Source organism: Erythrolamprus reginae, chromosome 3 (assembly GCF_031021105.1).
Source record: "Erythrolamprus reginae isolate rEryReg1 chromosome 3, rEryReg1.hap1, whole genome shotgun sequence".
NCBI classification, from domain to species: domain Eukaryota; kingdom Metazoa; phylum Chordata; class Lepidosauria; order Squamata; family Dipsadidae; genus Erythrolamprus; species Erythrolamprus reginae.
This window is the reverse complement of record NC_091952.1, coordinates 196241602-196265214: the sequence shown is the minus strand read 5'-3', so window position 1 is coordinate 196265214 and position 23613 is coordinate 196241602. Positions and strand designations below refer to the sequence as shown.

The 23613-nt window shown below is 37.0% G+C and overlaps 1 protein-coding gene across 1 annotated transcript; it reads left to right on the top strand.

Moving 5' to 3' along the window:
* Positions 1-815: 815 nt before the first annotated feature.
* Positions 816-22300, top strand: IMPA2 (inositol monophosphatase 2). Its single transcript, XM_070747509.1, has 8 exons — positions 816-1388; positions 8486-8619; positions 11135-11239; positions 12349-12394; positions 13812-13920; positions 16204-16312; positions 16865-17016; positions 17798-22300. Exons 1-8 carry the CDS (start codon positions 1281-1283, stop codon positions 17911-17913), a joined length of 879 nt encoding a protein of 292 aa, XP_070603610.1. The 5' UTR covers positions 816-1280; the 3' UTR covers positions 17914-22300.
* Positions 22301-23613: the final 1313 nt, after the last annotated feature.

The window sequence follows — 23613 nt, the reverse complement described above, 5'->3', positions numbered from 1 at the left end:
TAATTAAATCATTTTAACAAAAAGCCTTTGAAGGACTAGCTTTGGAAGAGGCGAATTCGGGTTTTTTTGCCATCAGTCGGTCGTCTGCAGTTTCTTGGGGCGGGGAAATTTGTATTTAAAAGGGTGGCTATTGATTTCTGCAATCATAAGTAAACGAAACGAAATGTCTTTTGACGACAAGAATGCCAACCTAAGCTTGACCTTCGGGGCAAAATGAGAAATTGTTAAGAACTGCAGAATAAACTGCACTCAGGAGGGAAGTGATTTTAATAGGAAAGTGAACACAACAACAAGGGGGCACAATCTGAGGTTAGCTGGGGGAACGATCAGAAGCAACGTGAGAAAATATTATTTTACTGAAAGAGTAGTAGATGCTTGGAACAAACTTCCAGCAGACATGGTTGGTAAATCCACAGTAATTGAATTTAAACATGCCTGGGATAAACATAGATCCATCCTAAGATAAAATACAGAAAATAGTACAAGGGCAGACTAGATGGACCATGAGGTCTTTTTCTGCCGACAATCTTCTATGTTTCTATGCATTGCAAGCATCCGAAGATGCCTTGCAAAAAAAATGTTGTTTTTATTAAATGACCTGTAAAGCCGCACAAACGCTGCTTTCCGGAGGATGAAAAAGCAGGAAAAAATGGGAAAAAGGGAATTTAAATTTTTTTGGGGGGGGGGGGGGCAAACTGAATGGAGGGAGAGTAGGGTAAAAAAAAAAAGCGAAGAACTTCCTGTGAACCACATCCTATTGCCCTAGAAACGCCCACTCGCGCCCAATGATTCGCTAGCTACGTGAGGAACCAGCCTGAGCGCAATGTCCTAAATTTAGGTGTCAGCAAGAGCGCTTGGACGCGGAGAAGAGGCGGGCTTTTCCTCGCGACGGGCGGCGAGCGTGGCCAATCAGCTGACGAAGGCGGGCTTTGTGTCAGTGGAGCTTCTCCCGCCTTCCTCTGTACCGGCGACCGAGGTGGCTGAGGGGAGGCTGAGAGGGCAGCCGGAGCTAGTGGTGGCGGCATAGCGCTTTAAGTGTGCGTGCGTGAGGGAGGCTTCGGCAAGTGGGGAGCAGACGCCACGCGGGGCTGTGAGGTAAACACTCCTCTCCTTAAGCCCGAGCGAGGGAAGCCCCCCCACCTCCCCCCCCACCTCCCCCCCAACCGCCGGAGAAAGTTCAAGGACTTGCCGCAACCGACAAGCCCCCTCCCCCCCCTTTTTTTCCTATTTCCGCGGAAATCCCCGCAAAGGCGAGAGGAGGAGGAGGAGCGGCGGTAAACATGAACCCCAGCGGGCAGCGAGGGTTAGGCAAAGCGGGCGCCGGCGGAGATGACCCTTGGGAAGAATGCCTGGAGATGGCGGTGCAGCTCGCGCTCCAAGCGGGACAGGTGAGCGGGAGCTGCTTCGAAGGAGGGGGGCTGTCGCATGAGGGACGGGGTGGGGGGAAGGTCAAGCTACACGTGGAAGCCTTGTGCAGGAGCAAGCATATATCTGAGGCGGGAAAACTTAACTTTCTCTTCTTCTGCGCCCCCCCTCCCGCCTCCATTTGTCCTCGAAGAGGGATGGCATACAAATCCAATAAATAAATAAATTGGGGGCATCGGTAAACAAAGGAGCCCCCCCCGGGGGGGAAGCACTTGGTTCCTTCTGCCTCTCGTTAAGATTGACGTCCAGATTTCTTGCTAGCCTTAACCGGTGTGCGAGCCAGCCTTTGCCAACATGGATCCTTTTTTCAAATGCGCTCAGCTCGATTTTTCCTCCCCCAGAATTGTATTTTGAAGGGGATCCGGTTGGAGGGAAAGAAGCACATGGTTGCACTTTGTGGGAATGAAAAGATGCTGAATTTGGGTGGAAATCCATCAAGTTCATTGGATTTCAGTTAAGTGCAGAAAGCTTCCCTCTATATGTTCTTTTAACAGTGATTCTCAACCTAATACCACTACCCCTTAATACAGTTCCTCATGTTGTGGGGAACCCAACCATAAGTCTAGCGCCAATTCTCCCAACAGAGCTTTAAGCTGATTGGCAAGAAGGTTAGAGGGACACCCACAAACGCCTGATTGGTTGGATTATAAAAATATGTTCCAAGGCACCAAAATAGAAGCTTTAGTTCCTAATATCGTGGGAAATTTGTCTTTCCCCATGGTCTTATGCAACCCCTGTGACCCCAAAGAGGTCCCGACCCCCAGGGTTGAGAACCACTGTTTTAGAATAAGACTCTGGTGATCTGCATAGCATGAGAAAATAAGGACTTTTACTCTGTAATAAACTTAGATGTAGACATACAGTTTTATCAATTTTGGTGTTGCCATGGTTTGGTACAGATACTCTTTTTTGTTGGATATTTGAAACTTGGGAAATGCAGCTACACAAATTAAATCACAGAAAGTTAACCCAGCATATTTAAATTCACCTTTGCGCAATATTACTGGAAGGGTTAACATATGTTTTCTCTCTATAGATCTATAAAGAGGGATCTCAAACTTCACCTCATTGACCCTTTGATGAAGTTTCAGATTGTTCACTGACACACATTTATTAAAATAATTAGTACTAATTTATTGGAATGAATAATAATATTGTGTCGTCTTATCAATCCTTGAATATTAATTTTAACCACTTTCTTCTAAGAGATAGGAATTTCTCATGTTTTCTTCATGACAATTCTGTAAAATACCGTAAGCTCTAGTTCAGTATCATCCAGTGAGTGTTTGTGGTTGAAGATGGACTTGAACCTTGATATTTCAGGTTTCATTTGCTACTGAGCTCTTAATATTCATCATGAAATTACTATATTTTTCGGACAATAAGATGCAGCAGAGTATTTGACGCACCTTAGTTTTTGAGGAGGCAAATAAGAAAAAAAATCTGCCTACCAGCATCCATTTGGCTAGCGTCCCTAGCAAACAGCTTGGAACAGGTATATTAGCCTTGCAAAGCTCAGTTTCAGAGGCTGCTTTTTCAGCCTTGCAAAGCTCCATGTGAGAGGCTGGGTGGGGCTCTATTTGGTGTATAAGATGCACCCAGATTTTCACCCTATTTTAGGAGAAAAAAGGAGTTTTTAACTCCAAAAATATGGTATGCTTGAAAAAGGAAAAATAAGGATCACTGAGAAATTCTGTGCCACAAATAAATACTAGTAACAATCATTGGATAATGAATTCTCCACTGTATGTTTTTATAAGTGTTTTCTTCCTATCTCAGGTTTTTTTTTACTGACACTGAGGACATAATATTTCTATTCTCCCAAGTAAGAATGATCACATTTCTTATTTTAGTTTTCCTTCAGTTTAAACTGTCCAGTAAACAGTAAATTCTTAGGAAAGGTAAAATCAACCAGTCATTTTTCTAATTACATAGTGATAGAGTCTTTTGCAAAAGATTATAACTTCATTGGAGAATGTGGAGTACAATATTATGATATTTATACACTTGCATCCAGTCCCCAGCTCTGTACAGTATACAGATCCATATTTAATGTTAGTTTTGTTTGGGTTAGGTTAGCAACACCAACAAACGCAGTGTTGCTTTTATCTTGTTTTTGACCAAGAATATTTTTTTAACACAAAGTGCTCTCTTCCCTTTTTATTACTTTTATTCATTTCAAACAAATTGTGTCCTTCTACTGCTCTGTTTCAGACATAGTCATTGTACCAGATCTCCATTATACTTAATAAACATACTGTACTGTGATAAAGTCATCATACCAGTTTTCTGTTATATTTATTATGTCATATACACTGCATTTTTTGGAGTATAAGACACACTTTTTCCCCTCTAAAAAAGAGTAGAAATGTCAGTGCATCTTATGCACTGAATGCAGTCATTTTTGCTGTCCTGAAGCCCCCCCCCCCCCCTGCAGAGAGTTCCTGGGTGCTGGGGGATGGCAAAAATGCTTGTTTTGGTGAAAAACACTCCATTTTCCGGCTGTTTTTTTGCAAAAAATACAGTGGGCAAAGGGTCTGGGGAGCCTGCAGAGAGTTTCTGGGTATGAAAAAATGGTTTTTTCCCCCAACACCCAGAAGCTCCCTGCAGGCTTCCGAGACTCTTTGCCCACCCAATCTTTGTGGAAAACGGGCCGTTTTTCACAAAAAGGGGCGTTTTTGCCTTCTAATTACCCCATCTAGCAGACTGGAGGAGGAATTCTGGGAGTTGAAGTCCACTAGTCTGAAAGATGTCAAGTTTGAAGACCCCTGGATTAGGGGGGCAAGGGTCTCCAAACTTGCCAGGTTTAAGACTTGTGGACTTCAACTCCCATTCCTGAGGTAGCGTGACTGAAGGAAGAATTCTGGGAGTTGAAGTCCACAAGTCTTAAAGCTGTTAAGTTTGAAGTTTGAAAAAGGTGTACATGTTTGTAAAAAATATACATGTTTGTAAAAAGTATTCTACTATGCTGGTATTTTATTACACCAATTGTTTCAGAATACTTTTTTCCTTGTTTTCCACCTCTAAAATTTATTCATTTATTATTTCAATTTCTAGACTACCCTTCTGAGACTCGGGGAAGCTTACAACATAAGTGATACATAAAGATGTATGTTAGAAATCGGGTGGGAAATTAAACTAAAATTTAAACGAAGCCCAACAAAACATTTTAAACACGTAATCGACCTGACTCATCCAAATATTCAAATCCAATCTCCATTCATAACAGGGCTGGAGCAGTGTGTCTGAGTTCAACCTCCCAGGCCTGCTGGCATAAGTGTGCTTTAAGCCAGTGATTTTCAACCTTTTTTGAGCCGCGGCACATTTTTTACATTTTAAAATCCTGGGGCACACCACCAACCAAAATGACACTCTAACACAGTACATATTATACATATAGTTAATAATATAGTTTCTAAATGTATTTATAGTCACTTAGTGTGAATAGGATAGACATAACCAGCTGAGGCTTCATCTAGTGGTGGCAACATTTACCTCCAGTCCTGACCAGGATTAGAAATCGGGACCATGGGGAGGAGTAGCAGCTTCCACTACTCACCGTGGCCACACAATGACAAATGCGTGGCAGCCCAAGCGGGGACCTTCCTGGGTATGGATGAGAGGCGGCATGCTATTGGTTCATCGCTAGTGGTCAGGATGAATCCTAGAAGGTGATTGGTCAGTGAGCATTCCCTGTGCCTCCACTCTTCCTGTTGCTGATAGCTGGAGGAATTCTGAGGGGAATGTTTATGTTCGGATGGAGGCGGCTGGCGGCGGGCCGGATAAATGGCCTCCATGGACCATATCCAGTACACGGGCCGTAGTTTGGGGACCCATGTTTAATTTCCCCATGGCACACCTGGCCATGTCTCATGGCACACTAGTGTGCCACGGCACACTGGTTGAAAAACACTGCTTTAAGCATCTTCCAGAAGGCCAGGAGAGTGGGGTCAAGCAAATCTCCGGGGATAATTCATTCCACAGGGCTGAGGCCCCCACAGAGAAAGCTCTTCCCTTAGGGCCTGCCAGCCAACATTGTTTGGCTGACGGGACCTAGAGAAGGCCAACTCTGTAAGCCCTAACAGATCTGTGGGATACATGAAGCAAGAGATGGTCCTGTAGGAATCTAGGTGCATCTTATATTCCGAAAAATACAGTAACTTTTTATGCTGAGAGCCCAAGTGTCTTATTTTCCATACTGTTAGCATTAATGTATAGACAATAATGACCATAAATTTTATTCCTCATTCTGATTTTTTTTAATGATTTAGAAGCCCCATTTCAACAATTTGGCTTCTTCTTACAATGCACAAGCCTTTATATGAGGCCCTTCAGGATTTTTGTTTGTACCTATCATCCTTTAGTGAAACACAATTTTATTAGTCCTAGTGAAATGTGACCCATCTTCCTCCAACAATCTCTCACCTAGATCCATGATGGGGAACCTCTGGCACGCATGCCAGATGTGACATGTAGAACCCTCTCTGTGGACACTGGCATGTACACTGGCATGCCCACCAGTATGGGCACTGGCCAGCTGGTCTTCAGGTTTCCGGCACACACGTGTGTTCCAGTTTGGGCACTTGGTCCCAAAAAGGTTGGCCATCACTGACCTAGATCATTCAGACAAGGGTCCCAGAAATAAAATATCCCCTACTGATTCATTGATTTACAATCTTCTTTCCTCTTACAGTCCTTTTCATGAACTGAAAGGATGGATATCACTGAGCTCTGGGGATTTTGAGCTTCTTTCCAAGATTTTCAAAGTTGTCATGCAATATAGTTGTAACTGGGCTTTTTGCAGAATTGTTTGTACTCACGTATATTAGCAGGAAAAGATAATTATCAGTGGACTTGATAAATCTTGTTTTGTCATGTCTTTGATCTTGTCTGGGCCTGTCAGATGAAACACTTCATGAGCCAAAGTGTCTGGTCAGTATCATTTGTTTTAGTTTCTCAAAGTGGTGAGCAACTCCTTTTTTGTTATTTTATAGGGCAAAGTTTATCTGCTATTAATAGTATATGCTTAGAGTAGTTGCCTGAGGCTGAAATGTAAGTTAGGTTGCTACCTTTCTTTAGCAATAGGGAGGAAGGGAAATGTGGTTTGCATATCCTGTATAACAAGTTATTTTACTTATCTTTTACATGATTTTAGGTGTTTTTAATAGGAAAGTGTTTTATGTGTTTTAATAGGAAAGTGAACACAAGAACAAGGGGGCACAATCTGAGGTTAGTTGGGGGAAAGATTTAACAATCGTAAATCTGCTGGAAAAAATAATTCATCGGTATGCATGAATGCAAGATCACCAGAGTGTTGATTATATCAAATTACAGTATACACACAACATGGTTGAGTTGAGGATGCAGGTCCTGGCTCCTTGTTTGGAGGCTGTTAAAGTTGAACAGTGGAAAAAACAAACCAAGATTGAATCCCTGTAAGACAAACATGCTACTTGTTCAGAAACCATTAATGATTAGTCTACCCCAATGATGATTCAAGACGGGGAAGCACTCCATCTAAAAGAGCAGTTCAGTGATGTAGGGTCTTTCTACACTCACAGCTACAGCTATATAGGCAACTAGAAGCTGTAGTTGGAGGAGGGTTATTTAGATTTGGCTGGTATGTCAATTGTGGATTTACTTGGAGCATGATGCCTTGGCAAGGATCATCTATGTCTTCGTCACCTCTTAGATAGATTGCTACAATGGGTTTTCAGGTGGCTGTCTTGAAAGCTCCCTCACAACTGTAGTTGATACAGAATGCAAAGCCTGTCTGCAAGTGGATGAGAGTTTCTAATAATCTTCTAGTAGCTTTCTAAATACAATTCAAAGTGCTTGATTTTATTGCATGGTTTTAAGGCAGCCACAGAACCACCTACTTATGTCAGAACTGACTTTATTTATTCATCCTGGTGGGAAATACTGTACTGAGAATTTCCCCCTCACATATGGGATTAAAGGAGGGGTTGCAAGAGTATGATCCTTCTCTGAGAATGTCCCAGTGTTAGCTCAGGAGTTCCCAACCAGGCGGCCATTTATAGGGCACTTAAGACTATCCTATTTCACAGTTCTCTAAATCTTAAATTGGGAGTGGGTTTACTGTTACTGAATTTTGAAACCATATTTATACTTTTAGGTAGCTTTGTAAATAGCCATGAATCCAGAATGTCATAAATAATTATGCCTTGTTTGAAATCCATGGGAATATCACTGTGTCAAGCAAATACTGTATCTGTAAGTTCATAGGACTTTTTGAAAAAGGATTTTAAATAAAGATTACAGCCCAAGTCCTTATTTTACATTCCTGTGAAATAACAGATGCTTTCAGTCACGCTTAGCTTCTATTTGCTCTTTAAAAGACATTCCTTTTTCCTTGAGTTTACTTTAAAAATATTTCTACTTACATGCCTTAGAACAGAATGTATACTGTAAGTCATTTCTGGATATTCTGTAATGGTCATTTTTGCCTGAATTAATATTTTACTCTGAAAGAAAGTGCAAAGAATAACGAGATAATATTTGACAAAAAATGAAGAAATTATAACATTTGTATTTTTATATCATGTATATTCTATTTGGGCCATTTTTTCTAGGCCTATAGAAAATTGTTTATATAAAAGCTTTAGCAGAAACCAAAATTATTCTTATTTTAATGGTGTCCATGTATGGACTGTATAAAATTAGAGCATGTCACTTATACACTCAGCGCACAAAATATTTTCTGATAGTTCTTGTTAAAAATAACGTGTGATTAGACTAATATAGCAATTATTGAATTCACAATATATACATTTATACAGTGATAAAGTGTTAGAATCCTAATTGTGAAGCAAAAATGTGGCATCTAAATAGGAACCATTAATGAAGAAAATTTAACAGAAAAATAAGGTAATTATATTAATCAACACCAGAATCTTCTTGAATAAAACACTGTACTTTACACATGATATCATTTCAGAAGCTAAGAATTGTGTCACTTATTTCTATTGAGAATTTAATGCAGTTTTTGAGAAATAATGGGGGGAAATCTGTAAAGCAATATATAATAATTTCTTTCTAGATTATTAGAAAAGCTCTCACTGAGGAAAAGCAAGTATCTACCAAAACATCTGCAGCAGATCTTGTGACTGAAACTGATCACTTGGTGGAAGATTTAATTGTTTCTGCATTGAAAGAAAAGTTTCCCTCTCACAGGTATGTCTGCCCACAGCATTATTCTACTGCTGATGTTTTAAATGAATGAAAATCATCCTTTTGTGAACAGATGTGCTTCACAGGAATGAAACAAGCATGTTTCACACGCAGAAACATTTTCTGGAGAGTATAGATTGGCAATAGCCACCTATCACAGTTCTGGATGTGTTACCCTGGCCACATAATGATCTGGTTCTTAAACATACTGAGCCTCAATGGAATTAGGTTTCATATGCTCTCTGAACCTGGATCATAAATTGTGGTTTGCACAAATGTTTTGTTTTGTTTTAGTGCTTTTAAGTTGCTTCAATTGTATGAGCAAGTTTGCTAATATTAGCCATCTTTGTGATTAATTGTGCTTCAAATTTTCAAACATAAATTTGGAAGCAAGAATGAAACGCTTGATAAATGTGGCTCTTTCAACAGCTATATCTATACTATTCCAAGCTCTGCTCTCATCTGAGCCTGCGGGTTGCAGAATTCTGGGCGTTGAACTCCACACATCTTTAAGTTGATATATTTGAAAAACATTGCCATAGATCAGGGGTGTCAAACTCGCAGCCAGTATCCCAGGTGTATCACATGCTGGTCATGCCCCCGGGGGGGAAAGCCACAAAACTTCACATGGTGATGATGCAAGTTTGACACCCCTGCCATAGATGAAAGAATTCTCCATGATACAGTAGAAGATTTGAAAAGCTACATGTACAAATGGTTTTCCAGCTACCACTCTTACCAGCAATTGACTTTTTCACTCAAGATCTCGTGAGCGTACCAGAATGCTAGGAAATTTGTAGAGATCAAATTAATTGCCCCTAGGACTGCATCAGATGAAAGAAAAACCAGCAGTAGTGTAGATAAGCAATTAGAAGAGTCACTTTTTCTAACAGTTTCATTCTTGTTTCTTTAGGTTCGAAAATTTAAAGGAGAGTTATTAACAGGGTTAGAATTCCACACACCTTAAAATTGTGAAATTGAAAAACATTTATGATCTATGTTTATAGTAACTACTGTATTTTTCGGAGTATAAAACACACTTTAGTTTTGGGGGAGGAAAATAGGGGGGGAAATCTAATTACCAGATATTCATCTGGCTAGCTTCGTCTTTCAGCTTTAGCACATTATTTTATCCCCTCGGTAGAGCTGAAAAGGGCTACCAAAGACTTAGGGCGGAAAAAACCTACCGTACTTCGGAGTAGGAAGCTGGGAAGATCATTAGCACCTAGTTAGGGCTGGGGAAAAAAGCTTTGAAAGGACTACATTCGTAGTATGAGACTCATTCAAATTTTCAGCCTCTTTTAGGGAGGAAAACAATGTGTCTTATACTCAGAAAAATATGGTAACTTTATAAATATGTGCTCAATAAATACATTTGACATCATTTTAACGTCTTTTGGTACAAATTCTCCATTCCATGAGCTTGATAGATAAGTGAGAACTTGATGCTGTTTTTCTTTGGTCTTGGCCCTTGCATTATGCTTAAATTATAATATATAATAACTGTATATAATTAACCTTACAACATCTTTTGATAACATTTAGAGGAAATAGTGGCAAGAATATTTTCCAAAGTATAGCAAACATTGTAATGCTTTTCATGCACTTCTAAAGTATAATAAAAGCATATCTCTTTATAAGAGTATTCACACATTTTCAGAGTACGTATTCCAAAATGGATGTGTGCCAATTTTTGGCATTCTTGTTTTAATTTTCTTGTCTTTGTTATTCAAATTTAAGGTTTCCTTTAAGGTTCCAAGTTTAGATGGCTACAATCTAGACTTTTTGGCAATTATTCATGTTTTGTTTTTGTTTTTTAATTAATCTTTACAACAGGGGTGGGCTGGGACTACAATCTTATAAATTTTGAAAACTACAAGAAACTGCTTTTTATTTCTAACCTGAAAGCCTCCCCTCCTTCCAGTGCATTCTACAAAAGGAAATTAATTTTGCTTCAATTTGTAAAAAAAAAAAAAAAAACACCTATACATAGTTCAAGGAAAAAGCCTGTGGTTTATACACCCTATAAATGTTCTTTCAGCTGTCATCCAAAGGAGGAATGTTACAGAGTAAGATAAAGAAGCAAAAACTGGATTTTTGCATGAGATATATAGATTCTTCATTCATTAAGATCTTGGCATGTACTGTATATAACAGTGGTGGGTTGCTCCTGGTTCAGCCTAGTTCAGAGAACTGGTAGCAGCAGCGGTGGGAGGCTCCGCCCCGCCACCTGGGACACTTCTGCATGCGTGCACGAACCAGTAGCGGCGGGATTTACAACCCACTACTGATATATAAGAACTTTCAGTCTCTTAAGCTTTCTTGAGATCATTTGGTTACAATGTTTTATTTCTTTCATTTAAAGATATACTGTATGTTACAGAGAAAGTTTTTATGCCAAATCCTTGTATGCTGTTCAGGTTGGAACCTATTTTATTTAACAGTACGTCTGCAACTGCTTCAAATGCATCTTTAATTCAAAGTTTTTTTATTTTAGTCTTTTCTATACCAATGTTAGGTTTATTGCGGAAGAAGCTACTGCCGCTGGTTCAAAGTGCATACTCAATGACAGTCCAACCTGGATTATTGATCCTGTTGATGGCACCTGCAATTTCGTACATAGGTAAAGACATGGTGAAAACCTTGCATCAAATCACACAAGCCAGATTGTCAAGCATTTTTAAATGCCTGAAGTATCAATGGAATTTCTGTGTGTGTTGAATTCCTTCTAGTTTCATAGAGTGAGATTGATTCCCAGGAGGAAAGCCCTACTTTCCAGAGAAGCAAGAAGAAACTATGTGTGGGAGGCTGAAGGCAGCCCCCCCCCTAATAGCTACAGAGTATATTGTGCATGCAAAGAGTAAAATGCCCAATCTGGCTGGATTTTGTCTATAGGTGAAAAACAGTAAAGAACTCACTTTGGAAGAATCACTATGTATCATTCTTGGTTTGGGGCATGACATGGAGCTTACAACTTATCCTTATGCATGTTTTGTACCAAGCAAATTTCTGCATAGGATTACATCAAATTTACTTGTAAAGTCTATGTATATTAAAACATAGTAATAGCATTGCTTTAGTATTCATTTATATTACTATCAAATAGCAAAAATCAGATCATTAATTGGACTTACTTCAGTAATTGCTATTCTTTTAACAAATTAATTTGTATTTAGTTGTTATATTATGGATTATCTTGAATCATTTTCTTCTGGGAATTTTTGGGAATTTTCATTAGTCTGCAAACTTTGGTTAATAAAATACTTCGTAATGAAAGTTATAGAAGGAAAAAAATTTATTTTCTCAAGTTATAAGATGGCAGCAGTTGTTAGGAAATGACTTTTGAACTGTTAATATTTATTTTATAAAAGCTGCTGCTCTCTCTTAGTCTATTCCTGGTGCAACAATCTCCTCTGAAGGCAGCAAGGAATAGGAACAGTGGCTAATTGGTTGCATAGATTCCTAAGATATAAAGAATGGGGAACTTTCTGAGAATCAGATAATTAATCATTGGAAGACTCACAAAACTGTCTTCAGGATCAGGATGGAAATCAGTTTTCCAACAATTAAAATTATATAAAATTATATAAAAGGTTAGAATTTAATCTCTAAATATAAAAAAGTAACATTTCTTACCTGAGGACCAATGAACATATACTATCACAATGTTGATATGGTTAAAGTCATTTTTCAGAAAATTTATTAACAAATATAATGTATCTATTTACACAGGTTTCCAACTGTAGCTGTTAGCATTGGATTTGCTGTCAACCAAGAGGTATAAAATAATGTTCTGTAAGTTGGATAGGTTTTAGTGGCAGCTGTTTAAAAAAGGGTTCAGTAAATACACCTGAATAATTCTTGTGCAACACTTTTCCAATTTATCTTGTGATATTTGTGGAAAAATAGGTTTCAATGCATAAATCTACTTATAATATTCTAACCCTCTTTTTGCTGTTTTTATGTAACAATTATAAATGATTCTACTCTTAACTAAAAATGTTTTGGATACCTGTTCTAGCCATGCAGAGCAATGTTTTGCAAAAACAGTTACCAAAGTACCCCTTAACCCAAACCTTTTCCCCTACATTTAATTGCAATCAGTGGACTGTACTTGCAAAGCATATGCATCTAGGAATGGGCATAGTATTTAAGCAAATGACCAATTAATCAAATTGGTTTATTGCAATCATAGACCAGCAGTGCTGTCTATCCATTAATCACATGATTAATAGTTCTCTGCATTGTTCTCTAGCTTCTTATGTTACTGTACAGCAGGGGTATAACACTCGAGGCCTGCAGGCCAGAACCAGCCCATGGGGTGCTTAGATCTGACCCGTGAGACCGCCCATGGTGCCCTCTGCCTTTGAAAATGGAGCTAGGGAGGATCCAAACTCCATTTCCACTGACAGAGCACTTAGACTACCACAGGCCCCTGGCATGAGTGACATCAAGCTGCCCATGCCCACCTGGCCCTCTGATGTAAAACACAACCCTGATGTGACCCTCAATGAAATCAAGTTTGACACCCCTGCTGTCACTTATCTGTCTAGATTTCTAGAAACAATGTTGGTAACCAGTATATGGCTTTTACACTCTTCCTTTAGAACAGGTGGTTGATTGAACTGGGTTTCCCTACAAAAAAAAAACCCAACTGCTCTTTCTCCTTACTTCAATTTGACCACTTTGTTTGGCTGACATCCACCCTTGCTGCTAGACAATGATGAAAGCGATAAATATTTCAGTCACAAAAATGTTGGATTGTGCAAACTTTGGAAGCATGCCTTTCATGTTATTTCTGTAAACTGATGATTGCTTTGGAGTAAATTGCATATGATACATCTTGATAGAAAGTAATAGGCAATGGAGAACTCAAGAGAAGGATGATGGAACCCTTCTAATAAATGATTATGCTTGCAGTAAGTACTCTGCAGAAGATGTTTCTTGTATTTCTCATTTGGATGTAAAATAGTGATGTAAAAATCATTTAGATGTAAATGTGAATGTAAACAGTAATGTGAAATTAGCCATTATATAGGGGGATGGTATATTTAATTTCCTGTAGCTTTTATCATAAGAAATATTTGGGATAATCAGTAGTGTAAACTGCAGTCTTATGCAGTTAAAAGAGATTTGTTTATACTGATATAATGCAAATTGCATTCATGTTCCTTTTCTTTTCTTAAAATCTAAAGCTTGAATTTGGTGTAATTTATCACTGCATTGAAGAACGATTATACACTGGTAGAAGAGGTCAAGGGTCATATTGTAATGGCAAAAGGCTTCAGGTGTCAAAAGTGACAGGTTGGTTTAGATTTTGTAAACACTATAAAATTTATGCATATATATTTATATATTATATGATAGCGTTGTCACTAATTTTAGATAAAATTTATCTTTCAGGTAATTTTTCTTAATTCAGATTAATAATATTTTTGCTGCATCACTATAAATTCATCACTCCTAAAACCTATCGCTAGCTGTCTGACACCCAGACTGGGGGATGGAGGACAAATGGCAAATCATGTGTTGTGAACTCATGATATAGAAACTGCAACTTATACTTTTGCATCAGGCCATGAAACACAAATACATAAGGAAGATCCTCTTATTGATGTCACCAGACATTGTTGTAGTCTCAGTTTGCTATGGATGCCTTCAGCTGAGCCTCTCTTCAGTGGCAGACAAGTGAGCCAAAAGTAGTTCAAATATGACAGAGTTGAAAAGGTCTGCCTACAGTTGGATCAAACTGGTTGAAACCCTCCTATCAGATGCTAAGGTTGCTGCAAGGACATTATATGAAAAGCAGGCTGTATTGTTTGGGAGATATAGTGTAAATATATTTTAACAGTTTGGCCTGGCAGTTCAAAGAGTTCAGACAATTTCTTTAATGTTCACAACCTCTAATGTCTTATAAAGAATAGAGGTTTAAGAGCATAATTACTAATTTATGGTGATCTTGTAAGAACAAATTAGAAGACATTCCTGTTCTCTCAGACATTTATGCATTAATTTGTTCCACATTTTGCATTTTACTAGAGTATGTACATGGGTAAACAGAGATAGTCCTCCACTTACAGCAGTTCATTTAGTGACTGTTCAAAGTTACAACAGTACTAAAAAAAAGTGACTTATGACCATTTCCCCCACAAGTATCCCCATGTCACATGATCAAAATCCAGATGTTGGGCAAGCGATTCATATTTATGACAGTTACAGTGTCCTGGGGTCACGGGATCCCCTTTTGTAACTTTCTGCCAAGCAAAATCAATTGGGAATCCAGATTCACTTAACAATTGTTACTAACTTAACAAATGTGATGATTCACTTAACAACTGTGGCAAGAAAAGTCACAAGCTCACTTAAATGCTTCATTTAGCAACATAAATTTTGGGTCTGAATTGTGGTCATAACTCAAGGACTTGTATATACTTGGTTTGGTTTGAATTGCTTAAATCACTTAGCCATCTGTCTATTATTTGATGGTATTGCACCCATTATTGAGTGCAATAACATCTAATATTGTAAATTGTATATGCATGCTAGTAAGAAATATTTCAAAACTTAAAATATTTCAATCACTTTCAATTCAGTAATTCACCCTAGAGTATTTCTAGAATAGCACTGATGTTGTATAAAAGTTTGTTGTTGTTGTGTTGTCTCACCTTTCTTTCTCAAAAATACATGCTATTTGCATCTGAGATTTCCACTGTTTTATTATCTTCGTTGCAAGATCTAAAATTTGAATCACATGGCCTTTGAAATTCATAACTTCAAGTCTTGAAGTCCAAATAAAAACTTAGAGTTAGACTTGAGTGGTCAAGTACTGGTAACTTTTGGATTTGTTGTGGCTTTTTTGTGATATATAATCTGATAAAGATTTATTTTTCAATCAATTCTAGAATGGCAATGAAAGGATACATAGCCCTTGTTCATAACTGAGACTAGCAATGGTTGATAAATCAGTCACTAAATGAAATCACGACTGCTTATTATTTTCTTCAGTTTCCCTTTGCTTTACAGATCTGCAAATGTCATAAATGTGGGGATTAGTCATAAAGTCAATTACTTTTTCAACACAATTGTAATTGTGAACAATTATTAAATGAGGCAGTCATTAAACAAGGACTACCTGTAATATTAAGCATTTATTTTTTTTAGGGTTTTTTAGTTTTCTTTAGAAGAATTTGTTTGGATTTTTGGATAGGAGACCACTATGAAATGATATGCTATAGATTAGATTGTGAAGTTAAAAAAACCCTCATACCAAAAGAAAACAATAAAGTTACTTCCAGATTGCAACCAAGAACACAATGTAGACATGTCCATTTAATCAGCAAGCATTTAGTTTGACTCCCATGAAATTATACTATTAGTAAGGTTAATATAAATGTTAATATAAATGAAATCAGGTTTAGTGCCCATTTTTTGCTATGTGGCCTCTGGCATGCCATTCAAAGATCAGCTATGGATTTTACCTCTAAAAAGACTATCTGAAAACGATTTGTGCATCCAAAGATATAAAACTTTATAAAACAAATTAGAGTCAGCTGTTGCATTAATATACATCTATCATTTTTCTTGCAGATATCACAAAAGCCTTGATTTTAACCGAGATTGGTCCAAAGCGAGACCCTGACACTCTGAAAGTCTTTCTTAGTAACATGGAACGACTGCTAAAGGCACAGGCACATGGGTAATTCTGTTTCTTGTAAAATTAACTAACTTAGTAACAAGAAAATTGTTAATATATTTAACTGAAGCATTGCTGTCAGAAATCCAGTCAACCAAATCAACAGTTGAGTCTGAGTCCATTGGAGAAAGGGCGGCCTACAAATTCAAGTAATATATAATATATTGGTATTCAAATGCATATATGCATTGTGCCATCACTAGCATCCCTCTTGTTCTGGTATCAAGACAATTCTACCCCTGAGGTATATCAGCAATAGCACCATCAGAGGTTTCTTTTTTGCACTCAGTTCTTGAATGACATCACAAAAATAAGCTACGTTAGACTATAAGATGTATTTAAACCATTTTCCCTCTTCAACTTTTTTACACCGCTTTTTAAGGAAAGTGTTTTCTGTGTAGAATATCATGTTCATACTGGGTATCAAGGAAAAAGTCTGTAAAGTAAAAATGTTAAATCCAATATTTGGAAATGTATGTCACTGCACAATCACGTCTTTATGAGCAAAGCTAGGCTTTAATGTTATTTGCAAATTTTTTTCAATATTTATTCCAGGGTTCGTGTTATTGGGAGTGCTACTTTGGCACTCTGTCATTTAGCATCTGGGGCTGCAGATGCATATTACCAGTTTGGCTTGCATTGTTGGGATTTGGCAGCAGCTACTGTTATTATCAGGGAGGCAGGTGGAGTTGTGATAGATACATCAGGTAAGCAAATATATTTTAAGAAGGATAAAGTATGAGTTGTACATAATACCATTCCTTCAAATTCAAAAGAGTTTCAATTTTTTTTTGCCACAATCTTATTCTAGACTTTCCTGGAAGTCCAATATTTAGGAAGTAATGTTCAGAAAAGTGTGAAGCCATATATATATATATATATATATATATATATATATACAGTATATATTTTTTGAGGGGGGCGGCTTAGAAATGAAGAATGCATGAAAGTCGTTCTGTATTCTAAGGGTTTAATGTACAATTTTAAAAGTTTGCATATGCTGTGCTTATTGTACAGTTGCAATCCCTAATGGCTTACTGTATTATTATGAAGTGAAATTCAAATTGGCTCAACACAAGACTCCCCACATATATCCCATAAGTGTTTTGGATGATATCAAGATGGAGTTTAGGACAGGAAATGTCTGTCTTACCTTTGATCCAAACCCTGCTCTATTCGTTTACTAGTTATCCACCTTCTCCTGGAAAGAGAAAAAATAAGACCAGTCAACACTCCCCCCAAAAAATTGGTATCTCCTAGCACTGCTAGGGAGCATAAGTGAAAGATATTCCAGAAGGAGAAGGAACAAGAATAGGATCAAAAAAAGGGAACAGTTAGCATGAAACTTTGCATATCAGAAAAGTTTAGTAATGTTCTTCCTATATCTGTGTCCCAGTAAAATGCAAATAATGGACTATACAAGAAATTATTTGTGTCTTCATCACAGAAGAAACATCTAAGCTGTTTTTCAATAATTTTTTCTCCTAGGTGGACCTCTAGATCTGATGTCATGTCGAGTAATAGCAGCAGGTACCCAGGAGATGGCCTCACTCCTCGCTCAGGAAATACAGACTATTCACTATGGACGTGATGATGAGAATTGACCAGACATCAATCTAAAACAATATGAAATTTGGCCTTTTGAAAATATTTCACTTCTTTTAAGATGGCTTTTAAAAACTGTTATTTGTTTCTTGTACAGTTTGTAAATCAAACATATTATAAAAACAGTTGCATTTTAGGAAGGTGAAAGAGGTGTATTTGGGCGTATGTGTTTGTGTGTGTTTGGGACCTTTCCCTCTTTTTAATGAGAATATTTTTCAGTTATTGTTTTTTTAATGTTAAAAGCTCTTTCAGGCTGTAATGGAAGTGGAGATGTTTCTGGTTTTACATACAATGAGAAATAAACTTTATGTTTCAGATCTCAGGAATTTTTTTGTTTTGTTTTGTTCCATGGCAAGGAACATGTAGTACCTCAAGTGCCCTCATCCAAAAATGCTTGAGTGAAATTACTATTTTTTTCTAAATTTAAAACAGATCTATTGAGCAGCTCTTGAGATGGACACATTTCTATGTTGTACACAAACATGATAATCGTACATATTCTTAGAAATATGTATTTTACCCTTGAATAAGTAAACAGGTAGTAAAAAAGCTAAGGGATGAATTTTTTTTTAAACATTCAAATATTCTTTGGCTTGATTCAAACCCTAGACTATAATAATACTGTATGTTTTTTAAAATAACATGCAAGATTCACTAAGATGCTACTGTCCACAAAAGTTTCTTACTAAGCACATAGGTAGCCTGAAACCTAGTATATAATCAGTGATAATTATGTGAATGGAGCAATATATATTTTGAGCACTGCTGGATATTAAATGTCCAAGTTACATCGCTTGGTGTCTTCATTGATATATCCATGTAATTTTCTTGATAACAATACATAAGTGATTTTCTCTTGCCTTTTTCCAGGTTAGTATGCTGACTGTAAACCGCTTAGAGAGGGGTTTACAGCACTGTGAAGCGGTATATAAGTCTAAGTACTATTGCTATAGTATATAGCAGTACATAAGTCTAAGTGCTAAGTGCTATTTTGCTATAGTATTACATTTTTACTTCTCAGTCTAATCTAAAGCCCTGATATTTTCAGACGGTCTTCCTCTTCAATCTTAATTAGGCCCACCTCCGCTTAGCTTTCAAACCCAGGCAGGTACTATTATGTGCTGAGATGGCCATTGTGTATCCTTGAATGATCATTGTGGAAAAAATTAATCAAAGTAAATTCAAAACTAGCAGAGAGATGCTTGCAATGCTGAGTTAGTATTCTTTGAAAAGCGCTTTGTGAGTTTATTCTGTGGGACAGAACTGAAAAGAAGTATCTGACTATTATATAAAAATTGTGGCTGGATATGTCACAAGAATTACCATTTTCTTGGGTGGAAATGGGCATAACTTGGGTTGAATTTTCATAAGCAGCACATAAGGTGGTAAACTTTTTGAATTTTGATTTACATAATGAAATGTTGCATGATATTCCCAAATAAATGCCTAAGAAACAGAAATTACAATGAAAAGGATCCTATCCTAATCTTTTCACTGACCAATTGTTTTCTATTGAGTATTGAGTATTGTTTTCTATTGAGCTTGAGTATTATAAATTGTTGTGATAAACTGTTATGAGCCGCCTCTTGGCATTCCAATTAATACAATTTATTAATAGTTTACTATCTCCCTTGCTGTCAAAATTAGGCTTTAGATTTATATGAAATAAAGTTATTGACAATGACTGTATGGATTAAGTGCTGGAACTGATAATCCATGTTATACCCAAATGCTAGAATGGTCTGTCAAACTCGTGTTGTCACATGACGCATCACCACTCCCCTACCTTTGCTAAACCTGGGTGTGGTCCAGCGTGTGATGCATCCAGCCCAGGGGTCGCACATTTGACACCCCTGTACCAGAATATTACATTGGCCATAGTGTACCTTATGTTATTGATATCTTTCAATCCTAAATGCAGTGGAGAAAAAGGCATTCATGATACTTCTAAATAAATATGTTTTTATGAATTTAATTTAAACCTGAGCCAGTTATTCCTGTATGTATGAAGCTAAGAATTTGGCCCATTCTCTTAAATATTGAAGATACATTTTCTGAGAGGTTTTAAAAATTGGATAGATTCTCTGGTTTTAAAAAACATGTACAGTGGATTGGATTCAGATTTAATTCTAATAATAGATCTATTAAAAGCAATAGGACCTTATTTAAATACATATTTGTTTAATAAAGGATTTGCAGCTGACTAGTTTTTGTAGCTGCTGTTGAATTTGATAATTATTAAAGGAGCCACTGAACAATAAATTCTTCTACTATTCAACCATATTACTGAAAATTTGCCTTCCTGGAATTAATCTTTGTATGTGTGCAAAAGTTCATCAAAGGTTTAACTGTGTAATGAGAACTTTGTTACTCATTGTTAATTGTGTTGCAGTTGCCAATGAATCACTTCTTCCCTTCTGTGCCACTGTTATGCTGTCTGTATGACTTGTCTCATTTTTCCATATTAAAGAGCTTTGTGGTTTGAGTACTTAGGAAATGTGGCATAACTTTAAAAATTAAATTTTGAAGATAATGTATATAATAAAGCATGCATTGTGCAGTTAAACCAGCAGGGCTTAAGGATGTAGGTGAAAAACTACTAAAAACAAAAGCCATCAGATCATTTATTCTACTGCAGTAAATTTATGTCAACTTCTTTGGTGACAGATGTCTTTCTTCACTTACAAACTACATAATAGTGAAGAAAACATGAGCATTCCCTTGCATTTTTTCTTATGAACAAAAAATTCTTGCCATTTAATTTCTTTCCTGTCTGCAGTCATCAAGATACATTTAAAAATCAGACAAATTCTCTAACTGGAACATTAAATGAACTGAAACATTAAGAAATAATATGTTGAGAGATTAGGACAGTGATCATAAAATACGATAAACTTCCGTTGCACAAATGTTCAAAAATGATAGCATATGCACTTTTGTGCATTTTGATTTTATAATAGCATTTCTATAGCATTTCAGAATGTTCAAAAGCACTTACTCAATATCACTTGCAAACCTTATGCAAAGATATTTCTCCAATATTCCCCCTCTATTACAAAACATAACAGGAATAGGGTATAATCTGCCTAATGAGTAAATTGGTGGTGGGTACAAGATTCAAACAGAATTTGCTTTTAGTAACAGTGGATAAACTATATGTGATGCTACATCAGTAGTCTTGTGTGCGTTACTTGGGTTAAGAATCAAAAAGATGCAAAATATACCCATTTTTTCTTTAATTACAAATGCAATGAGGAAAAATATTTTAAGTGTGTGAAAAAAGATACGTGTCTTTATTGCATCAGTAATTATTGAAGACTAATCCACAAAACTTTATGCATTGGTAGAACATAGACACCAGATTTACATTTGATTATGATTCATATTAAACTGTTCCATTCATCCCTTTTAAAAATGGTATTGTGGGTAGCAATCTGAATACAAACCATAGAAAGTAGGGTTTTGTTCCCATTCTGTAGATCAAAAGGAACATACCTGGTTGTGAATTGTTCTTCACGGAAGCTAATATTAAAGTCCATAACAATCTGAAGGAATAATTTGTCTGAAGCAAATCTGGGTAAAAAATATTAACTTACCCATGTTGCATTCTTAAAAAAAAATACTGATATGAAGACATCAAATAAGGATTCACATTTAGTGTTCTTAATTTTCCCATCCTTCATTTTCCAATACAGTAATTTCTAGGAAGTTAATATCTTAGCCACTATTTTTTAATATATGCTTTATAACAGGGAATATAACCTAAGCTTCATAGTCTAAATTCCATTTTTTTGTGCAATGGATCAGATCAGATGTCTGGGAAGAAAAGCTCCTCCAAGACTACAATATGTGAAAAAAGTGGATGTCCTTACCCACTTTGGGTTTTTGTCACAGCCCCCTTACTGTTTATCCCTGAGTAAATGTATGGTTCTTGTAAAAGAAGTGTGCCTACCTGTACTTTACAGAAAAGCTTTTAGGTGGAAAAATACATACAGCAGAAATTACTTGGCTATCAAGTTGGTAAGGTGATCTATTGAGTATTTTGCATGTATAAGGTATTCAAGAGCTGTAGAATCATGGGTTTTTGTGCAACTTTATTGCAAGAACTCTGAAACTTAACTGGTTTATGGTGTTTATATATACCTTATGGACCATTTGATGTTATGTTCTTGTTCAGTCACAAACTCTGTATTATTGGTTGTCTGCTATTAATCTGGACATTTCTACCTCATAGGGGGCTATGAGGAAAAATGTGTATTATTCAGTAGACTAAAAATTGTTTCCAATGGATAAAGAACTATCTCATGATATCTAGAATTCTTATTAATGTATGTTTGTCAAAACAGCTTCATTTTCCAATAAAACCAAGAGGCAAATGTGTATTAACCAGCTGTTTTTCTGTTGTTTTTTTAAACTTGCGAGGAGTTGTACAGAGGCCTGATCTAAATGTGTGGGGGAGCTTACCTATTTTCCTCAGTTCCTTTGTTCAGAAGAATCCTGCCACAAAAATGTAATAATAAAAAAACCTCAACAGCATAAATACTTTTCTATAAGAATAGAAAAAGCATTAGAAATTAGGTCAGGATATGGCCAACATGTACTTTCATTCTAAAGAAGAAAGAGCAGCTATATGTATTGTACATCTTAGCCAGGATTAGCTAAGTTGCAAAACACTAGCTTAGGTTGAGGCAAACCTATATTCTATAACACGTGGAGCTACTCGGGTTCTATAGCACTACAATTTTCTTCCCAGTAAAACTGCATGTGGGAGGGGGGATAGAAATATAAATATTTCATAATAATCTGAGATTACCTGATGTTTAAGTGTATTTTTCTCCTGCAGGGTTGCTTTTTTTACCATTATTTGTTTTTAATTCTTGTAAACCCTCCAGAGTCACATGGAAGTGGGCATCCATGCAAATTGAAATGATAGGATTATAAACCTTTTCTATCTGTCTATCCAAAATAGATTAGGGGAAATTTAGATAACTCTTAATTTACTTGTCTTGAGGAAAAAAGAAGGGGCTGACAGAGAAAGAGATGGCTGGTGGAGTCACTGAAGCAGTAGGTGTGAGCTTAAATTGACTCCAGAGGTTGGTAGAGAACAAGAAGGCATGAAGGAACATTGTCCATTGGGTTGCAATGGGTCAAACACGACTTCAATACAATCTTAATACTTAATATTAAACATTAAAATACTTCACAAGAAGAGTCCTTCACTCCTCCGCTCGCAACAAAATACCTTACTCCACCAGACTTGAAATACTGCAATTAGACAATTTACAACTACAGTACGTCGCCTCCAATCTGATCTAAATGTAGTTCATAAAATCATACCAAAATTTCCTTCCTGTTAATGACTACTTCACCTTCAACCGCAGCAGTACACAACCATGTAATAGATTCAAACTACAGTACACGTAAATACAGTGATACCCCTCGTCATACAAACTTTTCAAGATACAAACCCAGGGTTTAAGATTTTTTTGCCTCTTCTTCCAAACTTTTCACCTAACCCAAGCTGCCGCCGGTGGGATGCTCCACCTCCAAACTTCTGTTGCCAGCGAAGCACCCCTCCATGGGAAACACCACCTCAGGATTTCCGTGTTTTTGCGATACTGCAGGAGAATCCCAGCAACGCAAAAACGGGCGCTTTGCTGGCAATCGAAGTCCAGAAGTGGGGTTTCGAGGACTTCCAT

What these genes read in the sequence shown, in the direction of transcription:
- IMPA2 (XM_070747509.1), top strand. Translation starts at nt 1,281, where the DNA reads ATGAACCCCAGCGGGCAGCGAGGGTTAGGCAAAGCGGGCGCCGGCGGA. An exon ending in GAAAAGTTTCCCTCTCACAG is followed by an intron (nt 8,620 to 11,134) that starts GTATGTCTGCCC and finishes TACCAATGTTAG; the next exon opens with GTTTATTGCGGAAGAAGCTA. An exon ending in GATTTGCTGTCAACCAAGAG is followed by an intron (nt 12,395 to 13,811) that starts GTATAAAATAAT and finishes TAAAATCTAAAG; the next exon opens with CTTGAATTTGGTGTAATTTA.